Here is a 23,212-nt window from a genome sequence, read left to right on the forward strand (position 1 = left end):
TATTTATCTGTCTTCAGTCCGTGTTGGAAATGTCTGACGAGAACAGAAATAAGTACCATCCGTTTTTCCAATTCTGAAATGTTCCCCCCGGGGGAATTGGCAGTGTCTAAAAAAAAAAAAAAAAAAAAAAATGATGATACACGACCTCTGCTATGTATGACTAATGCTTGGCTCTTTTAAGACTGTGTCAACAAGGTGTTTTATTAAAGACACAGCAACGGAACATGAAATGAGAAAGACATTACAAGATTTTTATAACGAGGGAAAATATCAAAGACTAATTGGATTAGAGAGAAACAAAGGAATCCGCTGACCAAATCCAACCTGTTTGACACATTAGGCCGACCAAAAGAACACAATGTATAAAAGAGTTCTTTATTTCTAATAAACATGAATATATGTGAACGTGTAGGACGTTTTTTTTTTTTTTTTATTACGTAAGTTTAAAAACATTCTTGCAAACTGCTTTACAAAGCACAGTGAAAGATGCAATAGGTCAGTACATGAGAGATGGTATGGTCTAAGTTATTGTAGCTGTGTAGCAGAAAAAAAAAAAAAAAAACTATTTAATATCATCGGCATGAGAGGAGAAGTAAACCGGGGATACAGGGGCACAAAATGCGACATCAAACATGAAAACTTGTACAACGTTGAAAAGTACACTTTTTAGACACACAAAGGACACATACATTGTATGTGTTAAATAGTTTTTGCTCGTCAGGACGTCAAAAGCTAACTACATCATTCACAGATTCAGCAGTCTGTTTAAATACCTTATTTCTACAAAGTGAATTTACATTTCTTTTTAAAGTACAAAGTGCAAATACTATGGTTTCCGTTATTGCCGATTGGTGAGGGCAGATTCTCCGTACGAGAGGGGAAATCTCAGTCCTTGGGCTTTAGCCTTGCTTCTTCGAGGGACTCTGAGGAGAGGAAATTTAAATGACTTCAGTCAGCTGAACAAATATATATCCCTGCTTCAGTGAACAGATAAAATAGCACCACAATTACAAATGATGTGCCATCATTTTCTCATTTTATTCACTAGTGTGAGGAGGATTTACTTACTAGTTTACTGGAAGGCAAGCTTTCTCCTGGTTTGGTCCCTGTGAGACAAAAGTGATATAAACTTAAATCATAGTATAGGGAATAAAAAACTAAATCCTTGCCTTCATTGAACACTGTCCTCCTAATACACTGACAGTGGTGACAGATATATCACGGAAGTTATTTTTTAATTTCATATGGATGCAGGCTTATCTCATTTTGTCAGCTGAAGTAAAAACCATAGCTAGCGGATTGTGGTAACCGTAGCTAGCTAATCATTGCTTCGACATAGAGCAGACAGTCGATTAAAAAACGTCATCTTGCATGTTTGAACCTCACGTCCTAGAGATCTGAGAGATTCCCTCAGTCGGAAGTTGGCACCTGGGCCGCGGCTCCTTGACGTCATCAGTCTTTGTTCGGCCAACTTAACTTATAACCCCAGCAGTTTTCCGTCTGAATAACTGCTGTCATGCTAATCCTGAGTTATGTTAAGTAATGCTTATAAAAGGAAGGGTTCCTCTTTAATCCAACACTTATCTTCAACTCTTTCATTTTTAGTTTTGAAAGGGCAACGTCAAAAACACGTATTGGGTGCACCACTGCCCCATTTCGAGGTCAGCTCTCAAGAAAGCATGTATATTCTTTTGACATCTGACTTATAATATTTTAACCATCAATATGCTAATTCTAGGGTGATGGAGAATATATACTACCAGATTGTGTTGCTCAGTTTACCTTCTTCCTTTGTCACCCCGAGGCAACCCATCAGCTCCTGCAGAGACAGGGCCTTGTCGTTGCTGATGTCGCAGTACTCCACAAACTTCTTCACGCACTTCTTTGGCTTGGATTTCTTGCGCAGGAAGCGCTTGAAGGGCTTTATCTCCTTCTTCCCGATGTCTCCACTGGAGTTTTTGTCCAGCTGACTGAAATACCAGTGGACGACCCTCTCCTCCAGGGTGTGGCTGGGGTCTGGCTCAGACATCCTAAAACGTTCAGGTAGGTGTCAGCTCATCAGATTCTCAGCTAATAATTACTTCTCCATTTCTTCATAAGGTTTACAATCAAAAACAGAAGGGTGGAATACATAAATCTACTATTTATGATCAGTGTCTAAACTCCTTAGTTACTGTAAGATGAACACATCCCCTCCCAGGTGACATACCTTCCGGTGGATGCGGGATCTGTGACAGCGTGCACCATGTCTGTCGACAGCGCGTCAAGAACGCTTGTCAGAAACTCTGTTTTCTTTACCCCGGGACAGCCTGGAAAATGCACCACAGACACGATTGTGTGAGATCATGAATTACACCATTGATCTGGACGTTAGGCGAACGTACAACGTATGTCACCAAACAAAGAAAAATGTAAGGCGGCCCTACAAACACGTCGACCGCTGCCGTCATAGGTGGCCTAATAAATGTTTGGGGAGGGACGTCATGTAACAGGCAGCGTAGTTTTAACGTGAACAGCACATAAAAAACAACAGAGGGGAAAATAAACTCAGGACAGTTGTCTTTTACTCGCACTCATAAAGTCAGACCTCCCCTCATCTGGAAGAGGAAGAGGGTACCTGCCAATCATCCGGGAGGCCCCTGAGCAGTTTTGACAGCTGTAGTCAGAGGAGATGTCGCTGAATATTGTATGTATGTACGGACAAGAGGCTGCACACCGCATCTAAGACTCACCTGAGACAACAAGGAGACGGATAGAGCCCTGACAGACACATTGGTCGTTCTGACTTGTGTCTGATTTATTAAAGCATGTGCTTCAGCGAACGTAACCGCTAACCGACGAGGTGAAATCTATCATTAATGTTGCACTAAAAAACAGCAGACATTTACATTTTTACATGCAGGATGACGGGAAAACATTAAAACGAGTGACAACAGCGGTGGAAAGACGCTAATGACAGTCGTTTTCTCTACGGCCATATAGTTTTAAGAGTGAGGAGACTAATGTTGCTCTTGACGAGCTAAGGAGCCCTGAGAGATTCCTGGATTCCAGCCCCAGCTCTTCTCTGCTTTCTCACAGTCCAGCTTCCCTCTGCTATTGCGCCTGTGGAGAATTTCTTCCTCTCCACAGTTTGCTGCTCTTTTTATGGCCCAGGCCTGCGGGGCCAGATTCTCCAGCGCTGGAGATAATAGCATGCTTTGCGCCTCTCTAACAGGTGGCGACCAGCATCGACGTAAACACCCAGCCTCCACTCCACCTTTTGGGACTTGAGCAGATTGTACTGAGCCAAGGGTTGAAACATTCACATGTCCAAACTGTTCCACAGTATGCTTTATATGCCGAACAGACTTGCACTTAAGTTTTAGTGGGCCCTCCTTGGCCTTAGCCCAGTAAAATATCTGACCCACCTGTTAATAGCCAAACTGGTGCCTTGCGGAGACTCGTGTGGTAAATTAGTCTAGACAGTCACACAATTGCACCCTCAGAAGGCAAAGTGTTTTTATCTGGCTTCTGACTCGGGAGAGATTTGTGGGACGCAGTTGGACTTGTTTGAGGCTCAGTGTTTTTCATGGAGAGCGCCCGTCCTCTCCGTAATGCCGCAGGAATCTGAGCGTGTCTGCAGTCCTTTCAAATGGGAAGCCATCAGGTAGTGCTCCAGTCCCTTCCTCCTGGCAGCAATAGCTTTTCATGTGGGGGCGGGACAGATCACCTTCTGTCTGTCTGAGCACTGTCGGGCCGAGGGGCAGGACGCGAATGTGTCCGCCGTCATTCTAAGGAAATTGAGTTTGGCCATTTTCCGTTCAGTGCAAGGCCGCGGCAGTAAATTGCTGCTGTCCTGTCTTATTCCGTAATTATTATAATTATGTAACGCACACGTTTGACAGATGCGAGTCGAGAAAGGCTTGAACGATTTTGTGCTTTCTTGCAGAAAAACTCAGAGCTGCAAAACTATTCATAGCCCCACGTATATATATCTGTAAAAAGTTGGCCGGTAAGTGCCTGTTTACATGTGTGAGCCTGTGTGTTACTGTCAATAAGAAGCAGTGTTTTTCTACGAAGCCACATGGGGCAGACCCCTGTCAGCACTCACCGCCGCAGCTCCCAATGCCTGCTCCAATGCTATCCCATGATTCTGCTCTGGGGAGAGAGCAAGCCAAATATTCAGCTTTCCTTTCCTGCCCCTTTGCAGGGCAAGTTGCTCCTTTCTCGCATCTCGCCCCATAAAACACTCAACACCAGCGCTTCAGCACCAAATGGGCTGCAGCAATGTGAAGGCAATGTTTATAATTATCCACGGTTCATACAGTAACGGGGTTTATGGCCGTTGACGCAATTGCTCATAAAGAAAACAAGATGCTGAATTTTTTTTTTCCCCAAAAAATCCTGGCCTATTTTATAATGGGAGACCTTGCTGACATGCTGCTGGTTTAGAGTAAATTCAGTGTAGGTGATTGCGAGGTTGAATAAATACATTGTTTCTCCTGCTGCCACTAGGTGTTTAGGAGGTGTTCAGTAGGGCTAAAGGTCTGCATGCTACGGTTGTGGCTCTTTTCCATTCCCCCTCTGCCACCTCACACTCTCTGCTGACACTTACAGGCTGTAATTATCCCCGCTCAATATCTTAGAAATAATATACAGCACCAGCGCCACTGGAGAGCAAAGATGAGCGTCGTTTGCTGGCCGAACAAGCATTCATCTGCGACTATTTATACACTGATTTCACATAAACTGTGCAGGAATCCCTGATGCTTGAGCGGAGACAGAGAGCTGCTCTGCGGCTAAATGCAGCACCTGCGAGCAGAGAGCACAGCTCTGGCCCGGCGCGCCGTTACATAAACAGTTGTGGATGGGACGGGAACAGTGGCAGCTCTGTTCACATGCTGCTGGATTATTAACATGTTTACCAAAACCAACACAAAACAGCGAATTTGCCAAACGCCGTTCAATTTTAAACTGTGATTTGGTTGCTGGCGGCAGCTTTAACCTCCTGAGACATAAACTTTTAAGTTAGTGGCAGCTTGTTCTGCTTCATTTAAACCTTTATCCTCTTAACTAGATATTAGCTGGTGTAAAAACGTGATAGCAGGCATTTCGCTTATTTATTTATGCTTATTAACTTTTCTAGTTTAATATTACATTAATTTCTCCATTTCTCTTTATTCAGGATTAGTAGGACCTAAGAACTATAAAAACTAAGCATCATCTTTGAACAGGAAGTAGTTTTTGGAAAAAAAATGATGACCTCATGTGTGGACACGGGGATTATTTCACTCATTATTATAATATGTAACAAAATATCAACATTGCTGAACATTGCTGTGCAAAAGTGGAATTGCAAATAATGAAGTCCCAATGTCTTCAATCGAGTACTTGCTAATTGCTACTGACAGAATTTGCCAAACAAAAGCTCAGGTCTCAGGAGGTTAAAGCTACGACTACAAGTACAGTTCTATAATGAGCACAGATGAAACATGAACGCCTACAAAAAACAATGAGAATTTTTTAACCTTTACATGAAAACAAGAGTTTTAGACAACTGCATTATACTAGACCTGTTCAAAACGGTTTCAGCCATGCTTCAAATGACTGCAATGCAGACGGTAGTAAAAAAACAAAAATGGGCAGGAAACATTTGCACCATTGCAACATCTAGGTTTACATAACCAAAACAATAAAATCCCCTGGTTTTAACCTGTTAATCTTCTACTTTTTAGGAAAACTGGACTCGGAGACAGTCTTTCTAGCTGTGTAAACTATGGCAGTCTTCTCAGACAGTTACATACTTTGCAATCCTGTTAGTTTATTCTGGGGTTGGTTTAAGTTAAAATACCTAAGGTCAGGTGTTGACAGTATGATGGTTTAGAGACATAAACACTGAGCTTTGTTAATGTTTGTCACTTTAATGCACACACTTGCTTTGGGTAATTGCTGAAACATTTTTCTTCGTCAGTCAGTGCGTTTACATGCAGAGCTTAATCGAGCTATGCTCAAAATTTGACTTTCTCACTACAGTCCTTGTCCCAGTTTACATGCAGCGCAAGAAAATCGAATAACTGTTCTCCTCCTCCACACTAGGTGGCGATACGTGTCTTATCACCGGGATAATACCACATTAATACGGCCCGATTTCCGGGTGACCTATTACGCGATATAATAAACAAGAGTCCTTCATGCGGAGACCGGCATTTCAAACAACAACCAGATGGATAATAGTTCATTTTTAATCTTGTACGTAATGTTCGCGCTACTTCGGATGCAGGTAAGATCCGCGCTATCCCTCAGACGGCTCGGTTTCACTTCTTCTTCTTCTGCGATCGGCTTTCTTGGACGTTTTTGTTGGTGGAGCATGCGCACACGCATCATCCGATGAAAACTCCGATTCCAATCGCATTATCTGTGTGTCTCAATCGGACAATGAGAACAATGAGAACGTGTTTACACGCACTTAAATTCTTCTGTTATTGTCCGATTAAGGCAATAATTCGTTTTTTTTTTCACGTGCATGTAAACGCACTGAGTTAACGCAGCATTTTATCAGACGAAGCCCAATACAGTGTGACACTTGATCTGTTTTTAATTTATTTAGATAAAAGTATATAACACCCCGCTTACACAGCAGACATCGTCTCACCTGCGACTAAGCAAACCCCGTGACCACCACCCCTCAAACTGATCGCCTGCCCTCAATTCACTTATCTGTACTGTTATCAGTTTCAGTATCACTACCTGTCTCTGGCATCCTATTATCCATTATCTTCTCCTCACCTCCCTGCTGTTTCTCCTCTCCTCTTTTTCTGCTTTCATCCCGCTATCCTCCTCCTCCATCTCTCATGTCAGCTGAAGATTAATCCTCCTCCTATCCGTCTCTGTCTCCTTGCTTATTGACCAGTGAAGGGCAGTATCTGGCAATGCTCAACTCTTTATCAAGCATTTCCTTGACCAACGGTGCTAATGATGTCAACACACACACACACACACTCACGCTGTTATCACAACCTTGGAAGCGTGGCAGCAGCTGGAGGCCGACGGCTGAGGAGCTATGTGGTCTTAACAAAGAGGAAAAGCAGAGACTGAGTCAGTCTTTGGAGACCTACCTTGGAGATGTCTGCTTTTATAATGATCCTTAGGTTTAGTTGGGTGGGCCCTGGCGTTGCCATCACATTTTGGCTGTTCGTACCTGTGACAGAAGATACGCCATGTGAACAAAATGTCAATTCGTTGAACAGGAAGAGGGTTAGAGGAATTGTTTATAACAGCAAAGCTGTCTTCATTGTAAAATCAGAGAGGAATCTCGTGTTTTCCAATTACTCCGTACAGTTAAATCTTAGGGATTCAAATAATTGTTTTGTGGCGAACCAGGGACTGTGAAAGACATCCAAAAAGAGGGGAAGGATTTGGAGTTGGTATGAGGATAGGAGCGGGGAGGGAGGGAGGGAGGGTGAGAAAGCGGGAGATAGAAGAAGAGAGGCAGACAGGGAGCGTGGGACACAAGGAAGCTTTCACAGTCTCCCTCGGAGAGACGGCAGAACCCCGATCGCTGCTGTGTGACCGGGCTAAAAGCTGGCCCGGGACAAGGAAGAAAATCCACGCTTCCATATGTGTGCTAATGTGCTGTCTGGCACTTTGCCTGGAGCCTTGTTAATCTGATACCCACCCATGCAGTTCAATAGGAGTGTACCAGTGCCCCTCTCTGCCAGCCTGCCCGACCTTTGACCTGCTGCTCACCAGACCACTGAGTCACTCTGTGTCCTCGGTTAGACATGTGCATTTTTATTTTTTATTCTCTAGGAGCTGCTATACGTTTGCATGGTTGCAGACCTGCACACATAGACCTGCATGAAGATGGTGCTTAACATAGGCGAAAGGTATTTACCAAATGTCATGAAACTGAGATTGTCTTTCTGTTATCTATCCACCGTGCTCTGTTGGTCTGGCTAATGATCACTCGCCTGCTTAGGGTAAAACAAATTGAACTAAGCAATAAATGTCAAGAATGTTTGAGAATTGAGACAAGTTTGCACCACAGATAAGGCCCGTATAATACTTGAGTTGTGTTTAGGTGAAATCTTGGTCACCTGGTGGAGGTCCCGGGTATGGGTCGGCCTGTGTCCACCAGCACACACCAGCAGTATCCGGTGGAGGGGTGGCACTGGACCGGTTTGTAGAGTCCCCCTTGGGCGCAGTCGGGTACAAATACAGCATCGTTCTTGTGCTGCCTCGCCTCCTCCTGGGCAGACTGCTGTTCCTGGTCGCACGATGAGGCTGCAAAGAGAAAGGTTGGAGGTCATACGGGAATCAGTCTAGTCCCATACATATATTCATAAAGCGAGCCTTCAGGGGGGCGCGGAGGGACTCGAGTTGTGAGACTTGGCAAACGCTGCACATGCTCCAGACACTTGATGCGAACTGTGAGACTGTTTTAAGTATAAATTTCACTCCCAAACTGTTCCGGGAAACACATTTGGGTTTGTAAACAGCATGTGGTACATGTTTGAATTCATTTCTATTTAAAATCAAAATACATGCAGCTGCCCTCTCATTACACTTCAACTATTGCTGCGAATCCCCCCGAGGAGGACAAGGAAGACAAAGGGGTGGAGGATGAGTGCTTGGAGACAGTGTGTGTAGACTGCTCTATCAGCCCCCCATGGCACTGTTTACGGACATTAACGGGCTAATGACTAAGTACAGCTCCCTATGCCCCAAGTTAAGTAAATATTTGGACACCCAACTGCCCTTTGTGGATGTGTGTGACAGAGGGAGAAACAGACGAGGGAAAGGCAGAACAGTGGTCAGTGTGTTGGGCCTTTACCTTCACACACTCCGACACACTACTGCAGGATACTGTAAAGTACCAAGGGATATACATGTTTACATGTTCAAAATTCCCAGGAATAACGCAAAGCTTCGTGATCCCCTCTCGTATCCATACACGGTGAAGGCAGAGGTCTTGATGGGAGAGAGATGGGATTCTGCAGAGCCAGCAGGATCTAATCAGACTTTCTTCTTGTGCAGCACCCTCCTTCCTCTGCGGTGCAGCTCTCCAGCAGAGATTTGAGCATTAAACTCACAAACAGAAGAAGAGCACTTCTGGCCATGAGGGCTTTCATCGCCGATCTCTCCCTCTCCTCGGTGCTCGCCTCAAGGCTCGGAAGCTGCTGCCGGATTATGGATATCCCTTTTCTTTGTTTATTTTCATTAGAGATCTTTACCCACACAAAAGAGACCAAATGAAATGCCTCCCCACTTTCTCAACCGACTCTTCGCTCCAGTTCCTCCGTATGGCCTCTCTTTGTTGGGGCGGTTGGGTTTTTTTCTTTCACCCCAATACCTCATGGTAATCAAAACCATCAATGCTGCATTTCTCAGGCTTTTTTATTGGCTGTAAATTATGATAATGGGATTCACACAGAAATGCACACATGCACAGAGGGTTTTCATCTTTTACCGAGCCTAAAAATAGTATTATTTTTTACCGAAAGCAACGTATTTACCCAATGGCCAAGATGCAACAGATACTGAAAAATGAACATGTGTAAAAAAAAAAGAGAGCAGCATGGACGGTGCAGAAGGATAGGAGATCCTTGTGTTTGTGCCATGTGCTGATAATTACAGATACGCTGTAATGCAAAGAACCACAGAGAAGCAGATCCTCAAAGCCTGACGCACTCCAACACCAAGATGTATTGGTTTCACAACCCACCATCTGTCCTTAAAAGACAGGAACAGCCTCAAACCATGATTGCTCACACAAGCAGGAAAGACATAGAGCGTGCTTTCAGTTGAGGTTTGCAAACACCCGAGCAGCCGTCATTAAAAGAACACGCGAAAAGCGCTTTCAGACTCACATGGCGCTCTGGTTCTATTGTTCTGTCGGCTGCGAACCTGCTCCGTCCACAGAGTGGGGTACTGGGAAATGATGTCTGAAAGAAATGGCAGGGACAGCTTTATTAGCCTCAATCGAAAAACACACTCGTATATCGTCTGAGCAGAACCTGGCGCGTCCAAAACTCACAGACTGTAAAATGCACATGGAGGTTATCGTATCTCAAGCTGATGGAGTGGATGTGGAGAGTAAATTGCACATGACAGCTTTCGACCAGAGCTACAGCAGTGAGGAAGAGGGCAGGGCGAGCCTTATCACATGATTAGTCTGCCATGAAATCATAAAATAATAAGACCCTCGTATGTTAGATGGTCTTTACTGAGTCATTTTCTCTGCCATTCTGGATACTGCTAATGTTAAAAACTACTTTGTTTTAGCTTTTTTAACTTTTTTATGATGATGACGAGTGGCTTACATTGGCTGATGTTGAAAAAACAAGATTGATACTTGCAGAAAATGCAGATTACTGAATATATTTACAGACTTAATGACTCTTTTTCTTCCATTGTGCTTCTGTAATACTAGGTTTTTGCATTTAGTGGCCTATTATACTTAAATTGGTGGTGCTCAGGGGTAATTATTATTAAACAAAGTTCGCAAAGGTTGATTTAAAATATGCACCATAACAAAGTCTCACTATCCATTTTCACCAGTGAGCTTTTTTTTTTTTTTAGAAAATCTCATTTGTATGTAACTGCGTCATGTGCAGACTCCTTTTCCCTTTTAAGGATGTTTTTGGAAGCATGCTTTTGAGACAGTCTGCGGCGTCTCAGTAAACACCGGCAAAGTATCAAACATTTTTTCTTTTTCTTTTACTCACACTCCGATGAAAAGGGCTCACCTTCGTCATCGCCGGCGGGCTGCGGATCCACCACTACTCCCGTGTCATCTGCATTTAGAATGGAGAATATTTGCAAGGAGACTACGATTACGAGGGTAAGCTAGATGAGAGAGCACTCAACGATGTGAGATTTGCACGTTGCCCGGTCAGGAAGGATGGAGTTCAGAAGTAGAAGGTTGAAGGAAGACTGAGAGAGGTGCCTCACAGTGTGAGGGGAGAGGAGAGAATCATAGTGGTCATATCCCCGTGGCGTTTCACTTCATGCAACACGATGCTTTCGAGGACAAATAGAAGACGGTTAGAATAAATGGAGAGATTTAAGAGCGGCAGTCGCTGGTGTTCTTCACCCCCATCGCTCCCTGCGTTTGTTTTATGAGAGCTGCGTGAAGGTGGGAGAGACATAAGGGGGTGAAAAACGATGTAGCCAAGTCTGAGATGAGCCAACTTACGGTGGGAGAGTCGAGTGTGTTTGTTTTGTCTCTGTTTGTTTGATTTGTGGTGGGGGTGGACGGGTGGGGGGGGGTGGACGGGTGGGGGAGACGGGGATGAGGGCTTCGGATTGCTTAGGGTGAAACCACGGCCGTAGGTGTGGTTAACCTCAGCTTGGGTCACTCCTTCTGCTCAAAGTAAAGCGCCGTCAATGCGTGTGAGTCACAGCGTCTCTAATGGGCGACCCAAACGTCCCTTCTGTAACGACGCATTTCCATTACAACAAAAAATCAGGATTTTACATTTAACGCAGCTTTTCTTTGCCAGCCATTCATCTTGTCGCGCACGTTTGGCGGACATGAATACAGTGTGACTGAATGTGGCAGGCATGCTATTACTCCGCTCACTTCGAGGATGGAAATGCCATTTCAAAAAGCGCATTTATGATTCGGATTTACGATAAACCACTAATGACCCATCTTCGCTTTGTGGCCTTTTACATGACTGTAACACCTCTTTTAGCATCTGCCAGGAAACCCCCGTGCTATTTGTGGTTATACGGCATTAGTTTTACTGCTGTTTGTCCGTCGGCAGCTGCGTATGATTCAAGCATGTCGCTGAATTTGTCAAATCATGCAGCAGAAATCAGTTGAAGGCGAAACGTTTGGTTTTTATCCATATTCTGATAACGTAAGTGCAGCGAAGGCTGGTGGTGTGGATTGCTTAGGTGCAGATGGTCTTCTGCTGAATCAAAATATTGATGCAATCACTGCTATTTTCAGAGCTGGCACACCACAAACCTACAGTTTATTCTGCTTTTCACCACCCTGTTTATCCAACCAGTTCAGATTGAACCGCAACCCGCCCCCCCTCCACCTCCTTCCCTCCTTCTCTCCCTCTCCCACCATCCCTCCTCCTCTTTCAAATTTTGCATTCCCACTTGATCTATGTGTAATGACTTGGCCGGACTCAAACAGACGCTATACCCAAGACTGTTTACAGAGAGAGAGAGAGGGAGAGAGAGAGAGGCGCAGACGTAAATGTCACACTGACAGGAATAACCCATGTGACGGATACAAGTGGACGTACATGCACTTTCTCTCCCTCTCTCATGCGAACACGCACGCACGCACGCACGCACACACACGCACAACACTTATACAAATACACAGACACTCACAATCGCATAAGGAATCGATCTGAATCAACCCAAAATTACGCTCGTTGAGAGCTTTCAAATCACATCAGTTAAACAAATCACTGCTGAAAAGATGAGAACAAGATATACAGTTTCTGGAGGGGGAGTCGCAGAGGAACTTAGTGGTTCTATATCAGGGAGAAGTTTTTAAGAGAGACAGAGTGAAAGTAGATTGGAGGGTAAGCTGTGAACATTTCCTCGTATCTTATGACACCGCGGCTGCAAAAGAACAAGACGTAGACGGTTATAAAGTTAGTGGGGGAGATACAGTAAGTCAGTGTTCGTCCATTCTGGCTGCTCCCTGGCCGTTTGGCTCTTCTGGTGAAGACAACAGGCAGTTATGGGCTCTGTAGCTGCTGGCGGCGTGCATTAAAGCTTAACACACAAAGTCTCTCCTTAAACTTGTTACGGAGGAATAGGCCGCTTTTATATTAGCCTTCAGCCTGCAGGCGCTCTCTTGAATTGACAAAATATTAGAGGCAAGCCTTAACAGGCGGCCCGTCGTCCTCATCTCCGACAGAGATGCAGGCAAGAGAGATACAAATGAATGCACACACACAGACACGGACACAGACAGACGTGCAGGTTTTGATAGGTACACACATGCACGTTCAAAAACACAAAAGCAAACATGCATTGACAAGGAGTCAATGTGCTCCTGAAGGGTAATATCTCTTGAATTAAAGTCTCACCTGCTTTACCTGGCTCTCTTGTGGTTGCTCTCTCCTGTTTTGAACCTACAGTGTAAACATGATGAAAATTAATTAAAACTTCACTGTCAACTTGCGATGAAAGACAATAAATTGGCACTGCACAAGAACAAAAAAAAAAAGACTTCTGTAAAGGCTGTTTTTTTCTGTTGTTATTATTATTTTTTTTAAAAAGTTGTTAATTAACTCGCTGTGGCCGCAGAACATTGACGGACACGCACTTAATGGCACTTCTGGACTTCATATAAACAGCTGTGATTAAAGTACAGCCGCCAACAACAGTACAAATGCTGCCGCTGCTTCTGGAGCCTTCTCTCTGACAGCAGCCACCTCTGAGGCAGCCCCACAGAGACGCACAGGGAGGACATGTGGCATTGGTTATTTGATTGTTTGGCTGACGCTATCCTCCAAGAACACTAACATTCCTTACAGTTAAAACTTCGTTGCTCAACTCTGCAGCGCGGATTTTTATACTGGGCTTATTTATACCGCAGCCCCATGCCTTGAGCAACGCTCAGTCCTCGGGTGGCCCTCTAACATTGTGGCCGTCGGTCCAGTCACTGACCACTTTCCCACAGGACTCAGGAGATTACACCCCAACGCCGCCACACAAACAAGGAATGCCATGCTAGGCTGGGTTGAATTGAATTTACAATCATTGCTACACAAAATTATGCCCATTTGAAAATTGAGAGCAATGTCTAAGCTTGAACATTACTGACATTTGCAGACGAATAGTTCTTGGTTTCACCCACCTTGGCATCGAGGTTTTTTATTGGCCACTGCAGAGCCACTAATGGGTCTGCCATTAGGGGTGACACACCAGCAGTATCCAGTGTAGCTGTGGCACTGAACCTGCAATTAAATGACCATGTAAACATAAAGTCAGCTCAAGATAAACTAGATCCTGTAGAAATGAAAGTTGAGGGAACAAACACTCGTCAAAAACTGAACTCCCGCCGCGGGTTTCAGCCGTGACCTCTCTCTGGTGGAGAGTCTCAAATTCGCAACGAGTTTTAATCCATGCAGTGTTGAGTACCTCGCTGTACGTGCCGTCAGGGTTGCACACAGGCACAAAGACCTGCGGGAAGAGCTTCTTGGCCTGCTGCTCTGTGTACTTCTTCTCTGCAACACATCTGGACGTATCTGAGGAGAACCACAAATCACCAGAATCACTACACATCACAGAGGCCCGCGATTCAACCCGCAACTCGACTATTTTTCTTGCGCTTCACAATTATGAAACCGACATACTTAAAAAGTCAGAGGAAGACCTTGAATCTCATAGACGATGAAGAATGAAAGAGGGGAAAAAAAAAATAAAAACGCAAGGGGGGGAGAAGAGAGACGGAGAGGAAACAATTCAAGACATTTCGGAAGCGGCAGATACTTGTGTGGCTGGGAATAGAACCAACACCCCCAGTCTTATTAGGAGCAAGCCTGCATAGTGCCTGGTGGTAAAGCCATTACTGAGCGAGGCAGCTCGTGCTTCTCCTGTAGAACATTCCAGTCACCCAAGAAAAGGGCTGATGCACGGGGAAAACCTGACCCTTCCTTAATGTCTGCGTCTGTCTCACTCTCTTCCTAAACCTCGACCGTCTGCTAAGTTTAGCCCAAACTGTCGCCTTAAAGTATCTGTTGATATAAACGCGGGTCAGCAGCTTTTCACCTTTGTGCATCTCACATTTTTTTCACACCTCTCGGCCCCCGCAACCCCGGCTCATCCCGTCATTCCACGGATGCCTCATCTCACCTGGCCGACAGCGCCAGCTGTGCAAACCCTCGGGATGCGTCGGCCAGCCAGTCGTTTTGACGATGATAACTCGGTGTGACACACGAGGTGCCACACAGTGGCCGTCTGGCTGGCAGGTTCGAATGACATTAAAACAATGACTCATGCTAAGTCTAAAAACATTCACCGCTTTTTGGTCAGCAGGCTGCACGGCGCTGGCGTGGCACACCGTGGACCGTCCGTTAGACGCACGCAAAAGGAAACGTGCGCTGGTTTCTCTCAGTCCTAATGTGTGCGCGCGTGATAATGACACTGGTGAGGAGCGGGAGCGAGACGCTGGATGTTCCGGATGGAGGAAAACAGCGAGCTGAGGAGCTCTAAAGTTAGCTGCAGTGGAAAAACCCCAAACCATCGTCCTTCTCCAGGGGGCTCTGACCAAAAAAAGCTAACTGGAAAAAATGACAGGACACTTGAATCGTCTTAGCGCAGCGATAGAAAACAAATGTGGTGCCACTCTCACCATCCTTAAACACAATCCCATCTCTGTGCTTTCAGGTCAGACCGGCCCTCTGGTTTATTTCGTCTGCTGACTCTTTCGCCGCTGCTGCTGCTGTGTCTTTCCCCTCGTCCTGGAGAGAAGCGAGGGGTCCCAGCTCTCACGGACTCCGCGGTATTGACGCATACAATACGACTTTCATGGACTCTTGTCCCTTTCAGCTTCCTGGCTGGAATCCTCTATTCTGTGCCCGTCGTCGTTGTCCCCCACATCCAGATGTCCGCTTGGAGACGTTGCCACGGCAACCCAGCATAGGCATAAAAAAAAAAAAAAAATTGGGGAATGCTTTTCCATCATATGAGACTTTCTTTTTAGGGCGAACCTTTTCGCTCACATTCCCCGCATTAGTGGCCTAATGTTGTAATGTGGCAAGAATAGGGCATTGTCCCCAGTGTGTAGCGCGATGAGACAAGCAGTGTAGAGTTAGCGAGCGGGGCGGGGGTGAAAGGGTTTGGGACTGAAGTGTCGGGGTGCATGGGTTCTTCCTTCCAACGACGACTAACAATGAGGGAGTCTGTGAGCTGCCTGACCTCGCTGGCTCTCCTTCCCCTTTCGCTTTTCTTCTTCTTCCCTTGGTCACATACGTGGAGCTTTACATCCAGCGCGATGAAAATGAGACCATTAATTCTTGTCAAGATATTTAATTCAGAGGTCCTTGCTGCCGCATAATGGTTTCACTTCGGAGAGCTGGAGCCGTTTGAAATGAGTGAAGTTCTTGGTTCTTCTCTGATAAAAAGCACTTAAAAAAATAATAAAAAAATTCACTGAAAACCAAATAATTTATTATTTTGACAAATTAACGACACTTCATTACACAAATGGTCGTGAAATTATGAAACCAGCCAGGCGGCGGCCGACCCCCCCCGTCCCCCCTTTCGCCCGCTCTCACAGTGTCAACCCCACTTGTCCTCCCAGCGCTCAAAGAATCAATTATGCTGAAATGAATTTAACCCACAAGTTTCTACCGTGACCCCCCCCCTGCGCATTCGAGAGCATCAGGCGGCGCTGAAGCGTGACTCATGACCTGACCTTTGCATGGCCCTCGGATGACCTCCAGCTGGGGGTCGCGGCACTTGGCTCGGAGGAACTCGCAGCGAGATGTGAAGGTCCTGCCGTCGGAGGCGCACAGGGGCTTCCGAGGAGCTCCGCTGCATTCCATGTTGCACTCCTTATCCTGATCCACCCGCAGGAACTGCAGAAGTGAGAAAGCGGGAGATAAGCGGAGACAACATTTGCTAAATGAGCCATTTCTGCAAATCACTGAAAAACATTTTAATCTCCACAACAACAGGTGTGAGTCTTGAGGGATTTATGAAGACTAGGGGCAGCGTGATTTACGAAAACAGGCTAGTGCAGGAGAAAGGCAGTCAGGCAGTCAGTCAGTCAGTCAGTCAGTCAGTCAGGGGAGCGAAGTGTTTGTTGCCAAACTATACAAACCGTCTCAGTCCTTTCATTCAATTCCAGCGACCGAGTGCAACATCAGTTCTGTAAAAACAACGGCAGAAAGCACGAAAAACAAAAACAGTGAAATGCCCAAACACAAAAAAAAAATGAGGCAGTGTCACTACAAGCCTGCCAGGGCGCAGCCATGCTTTAACTCTGAGCTCGAGAAGACTTGACTGACACTTCCTCTTGTCTTTGTCCGTGCCAACACCTGCACAGGTATTCACCTGGAATCGCTCCTGAGGATGTTTTACTCAGCCATGAAAAAGAGAAACAAGGACGGAGACTCTTGGCTGAACGCATCGGATCACCTGTGTCAATGCCACCATTGTATCTGCCACAGCGGTATGAAACCACCTCGCCGGGCCACACAATGGGGCGGCGGCGATGCTAAGAAAGGGGAGGGGAGGTAACAAGCTGTGACTGCTACAATGAATGAAAAGACAGTGAATGAGTGGCTGAATAAACTAGATGTCAGCGAGCTTTGAGCGTTTTCATAAAGTTTGCGTGATTCATTCACTCCGGTGGAATAATGACTGCGCTCGCACACATGCTGATGCAGGTGCTGCTTTCAGTCAGTCATATCCAAAGATAAATACCTCTGTAGACGCTTTCTGTCTTCTCTCATAATGAAAATATTTGCGCATATAAAACACATCATGTCATTTTTGCTCTTCTCCTTTGTGAAGTGTTTGTTCAGTTTTCAGGGGATGCCCGAGTATCCGAAATCCATCTCAGCCGGCTATTCACCGCCGGAGGACAGAAACAAGAACTTTCTCTTCACGCACTTATCAATCCTGGGCGCAAAGCAGAGAATCAAAGCCCTCAAAGCTTGAAAGCCTGTTAAGAGCGGAGAAAGGAAACGCCGTCCGAGAAGAAAAGACGCACTTCAATGAGGAAGGGCGTGACGATCGCCAATAAAATAAAAAAAAAAGGGAGAAAGAAAATTTGTTGTGTCTGACATCTTACAAATGAAGTGAGAGATGAGATGTGGTGGCAGCCCCCCTGCGTTCAGGCAAGCAGGGCTGCAGGGCTGCATGCACCTGGAAGAGGGGTTGGCAGGGAAGATAGAGTCGCCCTGGGCCAGTGTGGGAGATACGGCCCACTCTGTCAGCCATGCTCATAAATTTTTGTGTGGAGAGATCACAGAGGGGAGGCCCGTTCAAACACACGGGTAGAGGAGCCGCGAGGGAAGGAGAGAAGGAGGGGAAGAGGACTCAATGAAACGTCTTTTCTTACGGACTTTTAAAAAATCATAAGGAGGATACAAAGGAATTATGTTTGTCTAAAGATGAACACTGAGACTTGAATGTAGGCTGTTATTAAGAAACAAATGTCTGCTTTGGTCCATGAGCCACAATGAGCTTATAATAAACTTTAACAATTTAAGAATAAAATATGTCTTTCACATGTACGCCTCCATATTAAATCATCTTTTAATAGATGCTATGATGATTTAATATAGAGGCAACCCGTCAAACCAAAGTTTATGTGGTCACTTCTGACACAGTTTTGGGGATTTCCCATTTGAATCGTGCTCTTTTGTATTAACTCTTGATCTCTGAATAAGCTGGTAGGAAGAGGATTTTATTTCCCCGTGTGGTTACAAACAAGTGCACACACACTAAACACCTGTTACTACCTTTAGAAGAAGCACTGTTATACTTTAATATGCATTATTAGACTATATAATAGTAGTTATTCTCGATGTCGACGTCTCTAATCGAGGAACAACACTGGGGGTCTTGATTGTGTGTAGCACTGCACCTATAGTAACAGACTTGCTGGTACCCTCCGTCTCTCTCCTCCTGCCTTCACACACCACTTCTTATTTTTTCCTCTAACCCATCTGGGGTTGAGGATGGGCTAAGTCTCCCACAGCTCCCCCATCGCGCCACAAAAGACTGAAATGCTCCAAAGCCAGCGACTGCACTCACAGTGTCTGAGCGCGTTCAGCCATGCTCGGAGGTAGCCCACCAACGCCGGGCACAGCCAAAGCCGGGTCACCCAAGTGCTCGCGCTTCGCCAGCATTATCAGCACCAGCATCCTGCCCGCCAGCAAACTGACAACGCAAACAGAGTCATTCAACAGCCCAGCATCCTGCTCGATGTCCACTGCACAGAACGCAGCGGCGCGCCAAGTGGCTGCAAGTTCACGATAAAGCTCCAAAAACGCAGCGTGCAAAAACGCAGTTACCCATGAAATCTACCACCCAGATCCTCTATCGGACGTCCAAGTTCTCATTTCAAAGGGACAGCTGGCCACACTGACGGAGGGCAACGAATAAGACGTGAGAGTCAGCGAGAGTGCAGATCCTCAGAGACTAATGGCGTGTTGAGGACCTCTTCTTCCTGTGTACACCTAATGGTGGTTAGCTGTCTGCTGAAGATCTCGGTGTGTTTGGCTTGTGGTGATGGATGGGCGAGGCTGAGGCAGAGCCCCGACACTCCCCTGATGTCTCATTCCAGCCTGTCCAAGTCGGCACCATCATCCTGCACAGCAACACCGCGGAGAGTGATGGATGGCCTCCGCCTCAGCTACACGCAGCACGGGCTTTCACCCTGATTTATCATAAAAGGAGACTCATACAAGACAGAACACATAGTGTGACTCAAATCCCATATATTGCTCAAATCCTTTTCTTGTCTTCTTCCAGACAGCTGGCTCTCACTTTCTCTGTTTGTATTTCTCCTTTTTTTTTTTTTTCTTTTGCTCTCCTTCCTTTCATAACTTCTTTTCTCTCTCGGGAGATATATATTATACAAGAGGTTGGCAAAGGAACAAGAGACGGGCAAGAGAGGGCGAGACGGGCAGAGTGGTGGGGAAACTTTATTCTAAAAGCAACCAGCACACAAATCAAATCCTATTACCTCCCCCCGGCTCTGTGGCATTGTGGGATTCAATGGAGTACGGAGGTGGCGAGCCTCCAGCAGAGAGCACATTGTGGGCTGATAAGGGCCTTCTGGACTGGGAGGCCCCCGCTTCCAGCGCACCGAGAGGCCCCTCGCACCACAGCCACACAGGGTCAATGGGGGCCCCAGCTGTGAGCCATGGCGAACGTGTTAAATGGCCGTGGCGGGAGTTTCCTGCGTGGATGCTCGGATGCAAAGGGGATCATTAGTTTTCAGAAAGTGGCAGCCTGTTACCAGTCCACTAACTCGGTTTAAAAAAATAAAGGCCATTAATTGCAGTGAAAGAGGTGTAAAGGGTCCCTCGTGGTCGTGAGATAATGAAAATCCAAACTAGGGCAGGTGCACAATTTTGTGAAAGCATAGGCATCAATGGAACCCATGTGTTGGTAGAATCTCTATGTACGGCTTTGAAAAAGAGGCAGCCAGTGTTCTACATGCCCTCATCTTTTCACACACTGTTTCATACTTCCATAAACCATGGAAAATGTCTGCCTCATGAATAACCTGGGCGAATGTCCCATATATTTAACTGCCTGTCCGACCTCAAATATGCTCAAAATATCATGGAGACGTTTTCTTGAAAACCAGCAATAACCTCTACTGTGTCACTCAAACAATAAACCATTAATCACTCACAGCGTCCTGTAAAAGAAAGTCCACTTCTCCATGTGCTATTCTAATAAAGAAGGGCTAATGAAGTCCAGTGGGGAGGCGTTTGCACAGACTCAGTTACCACTGAAATGCGCAATGAAAGAGATAAGTTTCTCATTGTTGCAGTCGTATCCAGAGCACGCTGGATGCTGTGTCATATCCAAACACTAACCTTTCCATTAACTGGCAGGTAAATATTACCACCTACAATAAACCCTTATAATAAACATTCATTGCACATGTGTTATCTGTGCACTTGGAACATATAAATGTGTGCATCGCGGTGAAAATCCAGGGGAGCATCTGCTCGGTGCAGCACTTCCTCCCACATTCCACAACTCCACAGTGCCGTCAGGGAGAAAAGATCTCCGACCCTTCATGTGCAGGTTAACTACTCACGGCCATTTGTTTCCAATTGGGTACTAAGTCATCTTCTCACAAACCATAAATAATGGTGCCGGGGGAGGCGGCTGTCACATCAAGCTCTAAATCAAGGGGGAAGCCTCTGACAATGCACATTCCTCTCTCTATTAATCCTCCTTTACCACCGTACCTGCACTTGATCGCGGCCATGAAATTCACCTCTAGATGCACCGTCTCACATTTGAATGTAAAATAGACAGGATGCTGCTTCCCTGTGGTTGTAAACAATGTCATGCACCCCAGTGCAGCAGACCTGATGACACTAGCAGCTCAGTCTCTGAGGAGCTGCTGGAACAACAGAGAGGCAGACAAGCCGAGAAGCTGGCAGGCAGGTAAAAGCACTAAAAAACAAATTGGTGCTGCAAGCCAGTTAACTCCTAGCAGTCAGGCAAGATGCTTACACCTCTCAGAATCACTATGCAGGGACCTTCATGACATACAGTGAACTCAAACCTGTTATTTCAGTGGAAAGCACTTTAACTCAGTTTAAAATTCAGTCTAAACAGCTACCAGATATGTAATATTCAAATAAAACTCTGTTTGAGTGCGTTAGTTGCTCACTGTATATTTATTATAGTCATTGATTATAAAAAAGAAAACTCACAGAACTTCGGATTTATAACTGAGAACACGATTCTTGGTGTTAAAAACACACCAGTGTGGTCTCCCCGATATCACGCTTAGGATACACAAGTGTAATCTTCACTTCATGAAAATATATTTTACAAAATGAAAAAAATGATATATATTCTGGGTGCTATGCGGCTTTTCATACCGTGATAGCGGAGAACTTCTGCGCGCATCCAGCGCAGAGCAGACAGAAGAAGACGAGCAGCGGACAGACGCGCATCCTGACGCAGCGTGGCAATAAACTCTCCAAATTACGCACGGTCCACAATTCGCGATGTTGCTCGGACTTCACCGACGCAGAGAAAGTGTTCCTGGAAGAAGTTAGTAAGTGTTAAAAAAGTCCACACTTGTCCTTGTGGGAGAGAGGGCTTGCTGGTTTATTTCACTTGGTTTCCTTGGTTTCGTCTGCCAAACCGTTTGTGTAGACACTCTCCTTATTTCTGGCAGTGCGATAAACCCCCCGTGTCCCTGACCTTTTCCCCTCCCTCGGTGTCTCTTCTCTCTTTCTCCCTCTCTCCAGTTCGACTTCTTTTCTCCACACCCCTTTCCTCCAAACTTGATTTTGCGGACTGAGATCCCTTATCGGATGCAGGCAGCTCCCCAGCCAGTAGGCAGGTAGGTAGGTAGGTGTAGGTTTAGAGGGTCTCCGTCTGCTGCTGGTAGCTGAGGCAAACACGTCAGGTATTCTTCTCTTTCACTCCCCCTTCTCCCTCAAAACCACAACACGAAGATCCTCTTTTTTCCCCCCAGAGGACCTTGTGGTGATGTTCGATTTGCAAGGAGAGGAGGGGGATCAGATGTGTCTGCGGGGATGGCCAGCAAGAAGAAGAAACAGCCAGCGCACAGATGCTCATACAAAAACTTAAATATACAAATTAGATTTCTTATAGTAACAGGAAGTTACTTAGAGCCCCTTAAGTTCACACAACAGCAACGAAACAGGTTCAATGAAGGCAAAGCTGTTGTATAATGTAGCACTTTGACCAAACGCACGCAAAGCAGCATTCATCAGCGTAGCAGAGCAGCATTAATCATGATAAATTCCAAGGGTTGTGATTAGATTTGGCGTTTTCTCTTGACATAGCCTGCTTAAATTTGTCCAAGTTCGTGGCCACCGAGTCGTCCTTAAAGATGCAGACACACCTTGCGACTCTGGCGCCATCTAAAGGTGATTACAAGTAGTTGCAAGGTCTCGCAGCTCACCCCCGTATAACTTTACCTTGTGTCGTCGAGGAGTCACTTTACGCAGTAGCACCACATCACATTCTCCTGCAGCCGTGTGACTTTTTATACACTTTTAATTGGTCTTACCATAGGCCTTACAGTATGAAGGTAAAGCCCAATAAACAGGCCTGTGCGCTTCACGAACGCTCCAAAAATGTGGGACAATTTGATTGCTCAAACACAGATTAGGCCTCGTTAATAGCCTCATTTATCGCTACACTGCATTAAGATAATTGATGGACGGATACTTTGACAAAGGTAGGCATTAACTTCCAGGGCAGTCGTGTTGTGTATGCTGGTGCAATGACTTGACTCACCTGACGCAACAGAGCATTTCTGATACCGGCCCCTCGTTTTCTATTGTGTGCGCTTTTTATGAATTTCATTTTGAGTGTTATATCTAGCCATGATTCGGGCTGATTCAGAGAGGAAATCACAGAAAACAAAAAACAAGTGCCAAATATCTAGAGTCACGCCATTCTGTAGAGTTTTCCATATAGCAGGAGCATCGGTGTATCTTTTTGTTGTTTCTTTTTCCATGTTTTGCTCACACAGCAGAAACTAGCAATAAATAAT

The 23,212-nt window shown here is 45.6% G+C and overlaps 1 protein-coding gene across 5 annotated transcripts; it reads right to left on the reverse strand.

Moving 5' to 3' along the window:
* Nucleotides 1-545: 545 nt before the first annotated feature.
* smoc2 (SPARC related modular calcium binding 2) lies at nt 546-22,360 on the reverse strand. 5 transcript variants are annotated; one of them, XM_047603994.1, is made up of 13 exons: nt 21,558-22,360; nt 16,382-16,544; nt 14,104-14,210; nt 13,820-13,919; nt 13,047-13,091; nt 10,728-10,808; nt 9,849-9,923; nt 8,076-8,262; nt 7,095-7,177; nt 2,210-2,309; nt 1,783-2,030; nt 1,069-1,106; nt 546-923 (listed from the first exon to the last, which is right to left on the reverse strand). In XM_047603994.1, exons 1-13 carry the CDS (start codon nt 21,630-21,632, stop codon nt 900-902), a joined length of 1,326 nt encoding a protein of 441 aa, XP_047459950.1. In that variant the 5' UTR covers nt 21,633-22,360; the 3' UTR covers nt 546-899. The 5 variants fall into 5 exon arrangements, with proteins under 5 accessions (XP_047459950.1, XP_047459951.1, XP_047459947.1 ...); XM_047603995.1 differs by having other exon boundaries at nt 10,728-10,775; nt 21,558-22,354; XM_047603991.1 differs by lacking the exons at nt 16,382-16,544; nt 21,558-22,360 and adding an exon at nt 14,818-15,282.
* Between the last annotated feature and the right edge of the window lie 852 nt (nt 22,361-23,212).

The sequence above is a fragment of the Mugil cephalus genome, chromosome 13 (genome assembly GCF_022458985.1).
Source record: "Mugil cephalus isolate CIBA_MC_2020 chromosome 13, CIBA_Mcephalus_1.1, whole genome shotgun sequence".
Classification (NCBI taxonomy): domain Eukaryota; kingdom Metazoa; phylum Chordata; class Actinopteri; order Mugiliformes; family Mugilidae; genus Mugil; species Mugil cephalus.